This window comes from Hyposmocoma kahamanoa, unplaced genomic scaffold (genome assembly GCF_003589595.1).
Source record: "Hyposmocoma kahamanoa isolate Upper Pololo Valley unplaced genomic scaffold, ASM358959v1 84, whole genome shotgun sequence".
NCBI lineage: Eukaryota > Metazoa > Arthropoda > Insecta > Lepidoptera > Cosmopterigidae > Hyposmocoma > Hyposmocoma kahamanoa.
In genome coordinates this window covers 71768-85113 of record NW_020654229.1, presented here as the reverse complement: position 1 = coordinate 85113, position 13346 = coordinate 71768, and the positions used below count along the sequence as shown (strand labels likewise).

The window sequence follows — 13346 nt, the reverse complement described above, 5'->3', positions numbered from 1 at the left end:
TATTTTTTATTATATTATATTATTTTGAAGTCGGTTAAAAAGTGTCAGAGAGTACAAGAAAAACTTGAAAGTTTATTTTTAGTAAATGTATTATGTTTTGTAAAAAGTCGTGGAACAAAAATTTAGTTGTTTATGATGTTAGTCAAATGGTCGTGTGAGAAGATTGAGGCGAGTGGAGTGGAGAAGTAGTGTATGGTACGGTCCGTAGTTTCAGATTACCTCAGTGGGAGACGGGCGTAATAATATGTTGCGCAAAATGTTGTAAAGCATTTAATGTGGCATTGTAATTAATACCTTAAATAAATAATATAATGAGATATTGTTTTTCTTTTTTTTCATAGCTGCGTGTTCGGACTCAGAAACGCCTTTGTGAATAGTTGGAGGCTGACAGGGTTCTTATATAAACGTTGAAAAGAGAGTGGTCACCCAATGCACAACACGTGGTCATTGTTGGCCCTGGATTGCGCTGAAGTGGAGTTCTGACACAGACGTGCGAGTAGTCATATGAAGTTAATTGTCCAAAATCCCTCAAGATGGCGGCGGCACCCTCCGTCCGTTCCCTTATTGGTCCTACCCGGAGTCGAACCCGGGATCTCTTCGTCAAATGTCGCAGTGCTAACCGTTGGACTACCAAGGCCAAAGTAGGTATGCAAATATATTCATAAAATGCCCAATGGTGTAACGTTTTAAACCGACTTCAGGAAAAGGAGGAGGATCTCAATTCGACAGTATTTTTTTGTGTGTTTGTTACGCGGTTACTCCAACATTTATTAACCGATTTCGATGATTCTTTTTGTTGGAAACAACACAAGAAGGGTACCTCAGTACCTTATTCAAATTTGAAGAAAATATTCTGCCTCTAACGATAGTAAATCCACTTTCCGTTAACTGATTTCAATAAAACTTCGCAAATAGATGTAATTCTAATAAAAATTAAACGACATGGTGACGTAGATCTGATCTGATGATGGAAATGGCAGGCAGATGAGAGGAACTACTCAACAGTGTACAGCAGCTTCTACTTTGTTTGGGCTCATCTAGGATTCGTTTTAATGAGACTTTCATCTGCGTCTCAAAGTTTTGAAGTTTGTTTCAAATAGAAATAGAAATCATTTATTGTAACGCCACATTATAAAAAAAAACAAAAAAGACTAAAATAACTGAAACAGAAATAACACAAAGAGCAGCGTAAAAACATTTCAACAACAAGTTACATAATACTATACTGACATGTGTGCGGCTGTGGCGTGTACCAAAGGATCCCATTCAGCTAAAGTCACAACCAAGGCTAGGTTGTGACGCTGGTTTTCAATGGGCCCTAGCCGAGTGAGTGAGAGTGACGGACGTATGCGTCCCGGAACAGAAAATAAAATAAATAAATAATGGGAACAACCATTCTTGATGGTGTGCATTAAAGTCCCCCAGAATGACTAGTTGCGCCGGTACCCATGCTGAATCTCATCATACATTGCGTCTACGATTCATGCCTACGATGATCTCTGATTTTCAATAATTTTAATTGGCTAATTAATTTGTTTAGTGAATAAGAACACGTGCTTGTGCGCACAGACGAGTTTGTTAACTGTCTTTGATGCATCTATGCTTTCATAACACGTGTTTGCTTAATAGGCTGACTGCACGTGGGCAGACTTGTGGGGATGTTCGTGTCGCTCTATAAATTGGGCTGCTGTATAACTACCGATAAAAATTCGGGAACGAGTCGCCGGACACAAGACAACTCCACAATATTGCCGTTTACTCCATATCGATAGTTGGTAGAATGATTAAGTACATATATTTCGTGCTACATTTTGTTTTCAATTTCTCCTAAAATGTAGTGAGTATCCACCATGGATTGTATTTCTAAAGAACCACCTGTGTGCTCAGGCCACCCTGATTGGAATAATAATAATAATAATAACACTAGTAATAAGATGTTGTGAACTTGTGATCAAGAAGGAAATATTAACGTAGATGTTTTTATTGTGCTTTGAAGTGTAATTTACTAATTTACTTTGTTTCTTTTTATAAAAAAGTTATTATCAATAAATTGAAGAAGACTCTTCTCCCAATCATTTGGTATTTATAGCTTCCGTTCAGCAAGTTGCAAGTCGATAGTGGCCAAATGCTTCGCCAATCGTTGTCCCTCTTGGCGCGCCTTCGCTTCTGCCATCCTCGCCTCTCTATCTCTCACACCCTTATGTGGCATGGCGTAACGCAACTTTGGCCAAAACCACGGATCACCCCATTTGAGATACGTGTTCGTCGACAAGTATGCCCTTAATTCCGGATCTAATTCCTCATGAATGGCTATGTCTTCCAATAATACGACAATAACTCGACTGCGGCGTTCATGAACGGCGTGCATATTCGCCGCACGAAACTCCAATCGACTCCAGATAGAATCCAGAAAGTTCTTTGAAACAACTATAATTGTTCTTCTAGAAGACTCGACAGATGTCGCTATCTGTGCCGGTATCCATTCCCCCGGGTTCCAATCTCTAACATGGACGCAGATTTTGTAATTGTACGGTTCGGTTTCCAACCCGGGAACCAAGTTTTCTAAGACGAACTCTTCATCCTTTTGGCAAAAAGATATGAACGCGTCGTATTTTTTGTCTTTGTCTAATTCTTGTTCGTTGACGAGACAGGAACATAAACTTCTATTGTATAGAAATACCTTCACTTCAAAAGAACATAAGTAAAGTACCGCAGTCGTCGCTGCGATGAGCACACCGATCAGCGCAAAGGTCCCGCCGACGGCTGCGGCCAGCAACGTGCTGCACAGTTGTTCAGGATTTACTGTTCGGATTGGTATTTTATCTGAACAAGTTGTGACTTCCCAGTCTCTGATTTTGGAGGAGTGGTTCTGAAAATTAAAAGCAGTTTGTTAACCCCGTATTGGTGATGTCAAATTGGCGTTATGTCGTCGAGAAAGCCGTTCATTCTTATAGAGAAATTTCAAGAACCAAGAAATGTGACCTCGCTCAGATGTTATGAGGTCGAAAGTCCCGGTTTTAAGTCCCTTTAAAACCAATTTTTAACCATTACTACTAAATTACCTTACCTGAAGATTACGAATATCATCTTTGTGCCAGCAGTCGCATTCAAACGGGTTCCCGGCAAGACTTAAAATGACATTCTTCTCCAGCAGTTCCGCTGGTATTCTGCTCAAACTGTTGTTACTCAAGTCCAATTCTTCGACCGTGTTCGGGATAACAATCGGTATCTCATGCATTGCGAGCCCGGAAAGATTCACTTTACGGACACCCGGTGTATTCAAAGCAAGTGATTTCGAAACTTGACGAAAACTGATTTCGTACATTGCGTTTGGTATTAAATCGGGGTATATATCTGGCTCAGCAATACAGTTGAGTTCTATTGCGTTAGTGTAAGGTCTATATTGGCATTCACAGTTGTTGGAGCAGTTGTATTTCTCGGCTATTTGACAAATAAAATTTTTTAAAGGTAAAGTTTTGACTAGTTCTCCTTTAAAGCTTTCTGGCGAGGCGCATTCGGAATCACCAAGTTTGTAAATTGCAGTCTCGGTTCTATGTCCTTGTAGGTTCTTAGCGAGATTGTAAAGTTTACAATCACAATTCAAAGGGTTGTTATCAAGAAGGATAACTCTGTTTATAGTATGATCAGTGTCGTCTTCGGTGGGGTTCTTAATATCTATAGTGGAAATTTGGTTGTGTCGTAAGTCTATGGTGATGTGGGTACTGAGGAGGTGGAGGTTCGTGATCTGAAATAACGATTGCAAGATTAAATTGCAGGGTTATCACTCGCACTACCCAATTCTCAGTACGTACTGTAAAGCAGCAGTACGTGGGGTGTTTGAACACCGGAAATAATTTTGATTCTTTTACCTTTTCCGACCCATTCCACCATCGAATCCCCGCACGAGTGTCACCGCCGTCCCATATCGCCGTGATATGATTGTGCGACAAATTAGCCGCTCTCAATTTCTTCAGGTTAGAGAGGTCCGGAGGGATTCTAGTGAGGCGATTGTGCGAGATTGATAGTTCCCGGAGAGATAGGAGGCCCTTGAGCGTAGTGTAGTTATTTATAGTGCTATCGTCCTGCGTAACAGATAGTGTATAATTAAACTTTTTTTTATGAAAAAACCGACCTCAAAAGTCTGCGGAATTAAATCTATTTGCCAAGTTTTATTAAAATCTTAGTAGCAGTAGAGCTCCTTGTGAAAGAGTTCGTCCAGGGAAGTACTGCCGCCTTACCTATTTATGCCACCAAGCAGTAATGCGAGCTATTACTGCGTTCCGGCGATTTAAGGCTCTGAGTGGCACTGCAATTGTGATCGATAGGCACACGCCTATCGATGCTTTGAAAAAATCATTAACGGAAAAGGGTGAAGTACAAATACAACAGGATTCATCCCCCACCCTTGGAGGTGGAATATTCTTTTCAAATTTGAATGGGACCACTACTAAGGTAACCCACGCATAAGGATGTCTTCGTCTAAACTAATCATGAGAGCCCAGACACAAGGTAGCTGCAGTATACTGTTAAGGAGTTTCTCTCATTCGTCTGCCATTTCCATCATCAGATCAGAATTACATCTATGTGCAAAGTTTTTTTAAATTTATTAAAGTGATAAATTGGATGAAATTTAGTAAATTAGACTCATTCCCTAATTTGCCACCCTTAAAGTAATACATATACTGAAATAGTTTCACAAATATCATACTAATCGTGTGACATACAAAAAATTACAATCGAATTAAGAAACTCCTCTATTTTTTGACGTGGGTTAATAATAATTAACGTATTTACCATCCATCTTTGTGTCTCTATCTATAATCTCGTAATACCAGGCGTCCAGAAGGTGCATGGTGATAGGTTTACTCCTTTCGCGGGAGATTCGAATGTAGAAACGTAGAAATCACAGACACCACAACACTTACTGAAGCGCTGGAGTCGTCTAAGTTGAGTTGATTGTGGTCCAAGTCCAGCACTTGGAGACTGTCAGGGAGTGACATCGACGCCATCTTGTGGATTGCGTTGTGGGACAGGTGGAGTGCGTGAAGGGAGGTTAAGGTGGATATGATTCCTCTGGAAATATATAATTTTTGATCTTCACTAAATATCTCGTGCTTTAACGTAAAGGAAACCAATGTATTGTATATCCAGAGTAACTCGGATTTAAACCCGGTGCTATGTTAACGTCGGGTTTAAATTGAGTTAAAACCCATTAACGCCCAAAGTCAAGGACAAAATCTATTTACAACTAAATACGTGTTGTAAATCGAGGTTTGTTCAAATTGAATGATATTATTTCAAAATATTTATTGTGTTCTGATTCAGACGATTCGGTTTGTCTTTCTGTTGAATCGATTCGCTTTGAAATTGCATTGAAATAAATCGATACAAAAATTCGTTAGATCGTTTAATCGAATCGATCCTTAGTAGTGAGAATCCACAGGGTTGCAAGGTGGGTATTGTGTGTGCGAGTTGCCTAGTTTTTAACCGACCTCAAAATAGGAGTGAACATTCGTCCTTTGTGAACCGATTTTGATGATTGTTTTTTGTTGGAAAGAGGTTACTTCAGTATTGGTTCCGCTTAAATTTGAAGAAAATATCTACCTCGAAGGGTGTTCGTTCTTAATTAAGGGATTTCGATAAAGCTTCGCAAATAAATGTAACCCCACGAACTTTTGAGGTCCGTTTTTTGTTATATGTATAAAAAAGTTACAATTATGTGTTGTTGTGTTTGTATTGTGTAACTAACATTTAGACTTGAGAATTTTGTAATTCACTAACAATCTATCGACCTGGTTACGAAATATACATATAGGTATTATTATTATGATTTCTGGGATGAAAGCCCTGGTACAGGGCATGCGACTTACTTTGACAACTCCTCGATGCGGTTATGTCGTAACGACAGAGTCCTCAGCGCCGTAAGACCTGCAAAAACGTCAGGTGGCAGCGACGCGAAGTGGTTCTCGTCTAGATTTAAGGTTTCTAGATTGTGCTGAAACAAAAGCAACAACCATTAATTAGTACCAACCCAACCAAACAAAAGATCATTTCGTTTTTAACCGACTTCAAAAAACGGAGGACGTTCTAAATCGACTGGACTTTTTGGTTTACGCGACTAATCATCCTTACTTGGTCGGTATTCCCTTCAGGCGTACTAAGCGCTTTTCATCATAGTTTATTATTATGCGCACAGCCCAGGAATGGAATTCCCTGCCTCCCTGCGTCTGTATTTCCGAATTCATACAACCCATATATTCATACATCTTTAAGGTGCGACTGAATAGGCAGGCATCTTCTGGGCAAGCTCGTTCCGTCGTAGATCCTATCTTTGCTCCAGAGCTAGGTAGTGGTCAAGAGCAAGTCAATCTAATTTTAAAAAAAATCTGACATTTGTGAACCGATTTTGATGATTTTTTGTTCGAAAGGTCCTCAGCCAATATTTTATCTTTAAGGGTGGCAAAGTAGGGGATGAATTCTGGTTATTGGATTTCATCCAACGGATTTCAACAAAACTTGGCAAAAAGATGTAATTCTACAAACTTTTGAGGTAGGTTTTTTTGTAATAAAAATGTTATAAGCATTCAACACAACGTCATAAGCATTCAAATTATTTTCATTAAGTCTCTTTGGGGAGAGTTTCGCTTTTTTATATAACTATCTTCCATCTTGTTTTATCTTCTGTCGTAGATAGTAACATGATACTTAGCATCGCCATTCAATCACTAACTTACCAGGTCTCTGAACAGTCCGAGAGGAAGAGTCTCCAATTCATTTTGCGATAGGTCGATGTCTTTGATTGCGAAGGAGTTGTGCAACATATCGTTCGGCAATTCGGACAGACGACAGGCGCGCAGGGATAGTTTTGTAAGGTGGACGAGGTTCGCGAGAGCGAGTGGGGAGACTACGAAGGGTTGTGAATGATTGAGGCCCTTTTGAGAGTGGAGATGTAGCTGCAAGAGATACATTTAATGATGTGTTTAGATTAACGGGCAGTTACTATGTTTTATTTAATGTTAAAAGCATTAGCTCGTACTCCTTACGGGGCCTCTCATAAGTTCCTTCTAAGGTCGTTTCTGCACCCTGTTAATATTTGGATAAAGTTTTGATTACCTAATTTTATAATTTTCATGTGTACTCTACTTCTACGTTTATTAGGTACCATACGCGGAAATAAATAAATAGTGTTTTATTATATTAAATGTAAGTATTTACGGGTCTTTGTAACTTAAATATAGGTATATGTAACATAAATAAATAAATCATGGTTATTTTTGATACAAGTTACTAGTCATTATTCACGAGTCTCGACGCTTCCAGCCAGAGTGTATTAAACGACGTTTTTTAATACATTTGCGAAAAAACTACATTGAAAGTAAAATAAAACAGTATTTAAAAAAAACTCGTTTTATTTCTTTGTCTGATTAAAAATTCAGAGTGTAATGGCAACAGTTGCCAGTATTCAGCCATATTAAAATTACTATTTTAGTGGCGCTCAGCGGTCTCGCGTAATGCGTACCACTCAATCAGCCATCTTTATGGAAAACGTTTTGGTATTTTTAAATGTAACCCGTTGTTTTATAAATATAAGTTTTAATGATGAATGACTTTCGTCACAAAGTACATAAATGTTAAATAAATATACAACCTCTTTAATTCTATGTTTAAGACTTGAAACAACAGTAAATTTAAATAACTAACCGCCGGTTAAAAAACCGACCTCAAAAGTCATATATAGTCTATAAACTTACAGGAGGAGGTTCTAATTCGACTGTAGTTTTTTAACCGACTTCAAAAAAGAAGGAGATTCTCAATTCGATTGGTTTTTTTTTGTATGTGTGTTACGCGATAACTCCGGTATTTGTGGACCGATTTTCATGATTCTTTTTTTGTTGGAAAGAGGGTATCTCCAAATCAGGTCCCCTTTAATTTTGAAGAAAATCATCCACCTCTAAGGGTGGCTGTTCACGCATGATGATTCATTTTTATAAATAGCGCCTAAATTTTATTATAAGCAGCAATTATTTTAATGGTTGATTTTGCTATTCTCCAATTCAAGGAATTTTTCTCTCTCGCTATACTTTGAGTAGTGAGAACCGATTTTTATTATCTCCCGTGTCAAGTTCCGTATAGTGACGAATTAGGGGATGAATCCGATTTTAATAAAACTTGGTAATTATATGTAATTCCACGTACTTTTGAGGTCGGTTTTTTTAGTACTCTGTACTGAGATTATTTCCAATTGGACTGTACTTTTTTTTGTGCGTATCTTACGCGATAACTCCGGCTTTTGTGAACCGATTTTGATGATTCTTTTTTTTGGTGGAAAGAGGGTACCTCAGCACCACCTCAAAAACTAGGGGATGATTTCGGTTTCGCGCACTTTCCTGTAACCGTTTTCAATAAAACTTGGCTATTAGATATAATTCCACAAATTTTTGAAATCGGTTTTTTTTAATAAAAAGTTATGATTATTTCGGATCCAAAACGCGTATATTTGTTGTTGGTAGAGCGATGGTCCTGTTTTGGCACAGGAATTTTCCGTTCTGTCTGATATTCGATTAATAATAATTATAACAAGCTAGTAGAGTAACTTCTCAAAATATTAATGATTGAAATTCAATAAATATAAATATTATAGTTTTTTGAAAATTGTGTTGAGAAACACCTCCGCCAAACCGGTGAGCGAACTTAGTCTCGGCAAGCCCATCAGCCGGTTGTCAGCGACGTCGACCGTCGTCAGCGTCGGGAGATTGACTCGCGTCAGGAACGCCAGAGACGTCAGCCTGTTGCTACTTACATGTACGACGCGCAGGTGGGACAAACCTGGGACATACATAATGTACTTGATATCTTCACTAATTATATGTGAAAAAAGAGAACCTCCTCCTTTTTTTGAAGTCAGTTAAATAAGTAATACTCGACCACCTTAACAGACAACGTCAAGTATGAACCTTCATTGCGACTGTGAACTGGCAACCGGTACTATCTCAATTTTGACAACTTTACAGGATGAAGCTAAAAATCAGTTATATAGCATCTTGTTTATTAAATAAAAATATGTAGTGTGCATATATACATATGTAATAAAAATGTCTAAAAATTACGTGTTTTTATTTAATAAACCAGATGCTATACATATAAACGACACAAACAGTTTTTTCTTCATCCTGTTAAGTTGTCAAAATTGAGATAGTACCGATCGCCAGATCACAGTCGCGCGCCTTTTAATTTGGTCGATTAATATTCATTTGATTCTACCTAATTGTTTCGGACAAAGAACGGAGAGTGGAAAAAGGAGTCTCCTCGTGCCTGTACAATCTTTAGAGATTCATGATTACAGCGATGTTTAACTCGCTGCTGATTATACCTTGTTTGGAGGGGGCAACTTCTAAAGGAGAATTGTAGTTTACTTACCATCAAACAAATCATCAGGAATCTCTTCGATCTCGTTTCTATTCAGCGTCAGCTCTTCCAGATTGCTGACGTTCCTGAATAGCTTCAGAGGGATGTTCCTCACGTGAGTGTCAGTCAGCATGAGGAATTGGAGGGCTGAGAAGGCGTCCAAGTCACCCGTGTGGAGGGACAGAGTGACCTCTTTGAAGGTTATCGAGTAGAGTTTGGGATGCTGCGAGAGGGGTTCGCGGGGGAAATTCATTGAGACAGATTCATCTGGAAACAAATTATACATTATGCTGGTAATTTCTACCGTTAAAAAAGATAAGGAAAAATATTTTTTTTTCTATTACACTTAACATATTTATAATGTGTTCTTTACAGCGAGTGTTTTTTTTTTAAATGGGACAGTATGGGGAAATCCGAAACTATAGAAGATACAAGGAAATTGTCTTAGAACCATTAAGTCTTTTTTTGTGAAAACAAATTTGGCCAAGTCAATCATCAAAACAATTTTTTGGTCAGGCGTGAGTAGCCCATAAAAATGAATAAAATGAATCAATATTTTTTTAGCGCTAAACGACTTTGTTTCAAGAAAGGGTCATTTCATTGTAAGGGACAAAAGACTCGGGACAACAGAAGTTGGTCAAATTTAATAAAAAGTTTTTTAATACAAAATAACATTTATTACCGACTATTTTCTTCCAAGACAATAAAATCATTATTATAAGAATCTGAGTCTATCAGCATTAAACAAAATTAGCCAGTTTTATTCATTTTGTATAAAATTTTTTTTACGAAATTTGGCCAACTTCGGCTGTCTCAATTTTTTTTGTCCCATACAATGAAATAATGCCTTCCTGAAACTGAGTCGATTAGCATAAAAAAAAATTGTGATCAGTTTTATTCATTTTTATGGACAACTTGACCAAAAATTGACTATGCTAATATTGTTTTCACAAAAATTACTTAATGGTTCCGAAGATAGTTTCCTTACATCTCTGGTTTCAGATTTCCCCGTACTGCCCCTAGTAATGGATTTTTTTCAACAATAATATTTTTGTCAAAGGAATTTTCAATACTACGCACCTTCACCAACAAACTGAAAAGTATCCAAGTCCATCTCCTTCACCAAGTCCGTCGTGAGGTTCACACCCTGGGTGCAGTACAACTCCAAGTGACGTACATCGGCGGCGGCAAGCCGCTGCGGCAGGCACTGCAGCGAAGCCAGCGAGCAGTGATCGACACGCAGGTCAATGGTGCTGTTTGCGCCGAACTCCAGTCGTGGGAGCGTATCGCAGGATATGTCGCCTTTCTGTATACAAATATCACAACTTAAATCAAAATTTGAAACTCCCGATACAAAACAGTGTAACAACTCGTCGGAAACCAATTCAATGAGTCCAAACACGCCTGATAGCATGCAGATTGTCCTGAACTCCTGACTGCATGCGCGCTGTACAAGTACTGCATTTGTGCAATTAAATACATGTTAATGTATGTGGCTCGCGGACGGATCGAACGTGTCCAGCTCGCGAGCCTTCCGCATTTGCGTATATGGGGCGCATTCGCCAGATCTGTACACACTCTTAGAATCGCTGATATGTACCGAGAGTTCTATTCAAACTATTAGGCTACTAGTTAGCGACCCAATCTACCGACACTGTCCCTACAACTATTGCAGGCTGTTAAACAGTGCAATTAAATACGTCACCCTGCCACTAGATGGCGTTGCTTTGTAAATAATATAGGTGACGACGAATATAGGTTGATTCGCTCTGGACCTTTTGGAGGGAAAAGTTTCGTTTTTATTTTGACTTTCAATTATTTTGTGAAATCTAGTTTAAAGTGGAATAGGATAGTGCTATTGTGCCTTAATCGAAGATTAAAACGCGAAATTATACGAATCTCGAACTAAAATACCCGCATCGGCCCGTTTTAAGGAATCCCGAGTCAATCCAAGCACGCCGCCTCAAATTGCCTATCCTCCTTGTGGCGGCCATATTTACAGAAACATAATTCAACTTCATGTTTAGGCTGATGGCTTTGCCAAAGCCTTAATAAAAAAAAATTAAAAAAAAGACGACTAGGTTTCGTTATTTATGATTGCTAATAATTAATGTTGATCGATGAATATAGTAAATATAATAATGTTGTAACGATAATACTAACTACAATAATTGTAAAATTGTAACACTGTTTAGTTTAAGAGAAAGTGTTGATTTGATTGTCTACATAAGAGGTGCTCTGTCTTTAGTGTAGGAATATTTATCTCTGTCTGCGCTTATTTAAATAAAAGCCGTTACGCTGCCCGTCCGACTCTTAATTTTCGCCACTCCTACAATGCATGATAAGGGCGGCGAGTAACCGATGGATGCACGTCGCATCCGGTCGGCTGGTCTTGAAATCTTTGGGGGAGGCCTATGTTCAGCAGTGGACGTCTTCCGGCTGATTGATGATGATGATGAATAAGGCTACTAACGGATTGACTGCATGTTTGCAGTTGATGCGTGAAGTTGATAAGGAGTTGATGCATTTGCAACTGCATGCATTTGATACTTCAACCAGAGAACAAATAAGTAACCTTCAACTTCAAGAGTCGATGTGAACGATAGTCCGAGAATCAATATAGTTGTAATTGCCATTATTACGAGGATATATATTTTTTGCGTACTTTATTATTATTGCTGCACGCATTCGTTTTTGGCTTCAATATAATAGTAACAGAAGTAGCGTCCGTGCTTTCATCTCGTCGCCAACTTTTATACGTTCAATGTACTCTGTGCACTGAGTTTCGGTTTCCTTTACTTGGAGTTGTATTATACGGACTTTGTGCATGCAGTTCGTTTAATAGAAGCCTAAGTTATTATTTTATCCTTAAGTCGCTTATAACGACTCGTGTAGTGAAGTGACGCGGCAGCCGCGCTGTGGTGCTTTAGTAATTTCTAGTTCACTAGTTGTGACTGCATAACATATTTTTTATTAAAAAAAGGAACCTACTTCAAACTTTGCTTGACATACAAACTGAAACTAAAAAGTTAATAATCGGTTGCAGGAAAGTGCGCGAAACCGGATTCATCCCCCAGTTTGCCACCCTTAGAGGTGGAATATTTTGTTCAAATTTAAATGCGACCACTACTGAGGCACCCCCTTTTCTACAAAAAAAGAATCATCAAAATCGTTTCACAAATGCCAGAGCAATCTCCGTAGAAGAAAAAATACAGTCGAATTGAGCACTTCCTCTTTTTTTGAAGTCGGTTAAACAGTGACACGACATGGCGCTGCAAATGAGCTTCTAAATATTGCATGAAAGATACCAGTGGCGCCACTGCACCGCTTCCACATATAAACGTCTAATTTGAATGCATCTTAATGTAGCTTCATTTGTATTTGGAAACATACCTGACATTTGACCTCCCAAAACCCCCCGCTCCGACTGACCTTCACCCTACCCCCGCAGCACCAAGCCACATCGTGTTTAACTTGGCAGTCGCACTCTTCGGGGCTGGCACGTATTTCGAAAAATGTCCATAGAATGAGTAGTGCTGTTAGGTTTCTCATTGGTTTCGTTTGTTAAGTTGAGTGAGGCTCGGCGTAGCTGGAATTGAATAGAATTTATGATTCATTCTTTGCTCTTAGTTCAGAGAGTAGGACTGTTGCTGGTTGTAATCTATGTAAGTTTTATTGAAATCGGTTGACGGAAAGTGGGCGAAATCCAATAAACCGGATTCATCCCTAATTCGCCACCCTTACATGTGGAATATTTTCTTCAAATTAAGTGTGAATACTACCGAGGTATCCTCTTTCCAACAAAAAAGAGAATCACCGAAATCGGTTCGCAAATGTCGGAGTAATCGCGTTACATACACACAAAAAAGAATTGAATTGAGAACCTCCTCCTTTTTTAAGTCGGTTAAAAAAGTATCAACTTTTGGTACGTTACCGCTGCT

General features: G+C 38.7%; 1 protein-coding gene across 1 annotated transcript; it reads right to left on the bottom strand.

The window, feature by feature from the left end:
* Nucleotides 1-1890: 1890 nt before the first annotated feature.
* LOC113234471 (protein toll-like) lies at nt 1891-12980 on the bottom strand. The gene is made up of 10 exons (XM_026469797.1): nt 12799-12980; nt 10486-10711; nt 9418-9672; nt 8669-8826; nt 6735-6953; nt 5871-5995; nt 4926-5073; nt 3870-4082; nt 3068-3745; nt 1891-2869 (listed from the first exon to the last, which is right to left on the bottom strand). The coding sequence occupies exons 1-10, from the start codon at nt 12955-12957 to the stop codon at nt 2084-2086; spliced, it is 2967 nt and encodes a 988-aa protein (XP_026325582.1). The 5' UTR covers nt 12958-12980; the 3' UTR covers nt 1891-2083.
* Nucleotides 12981-13346: the final 366 nt, after the last annotated feature.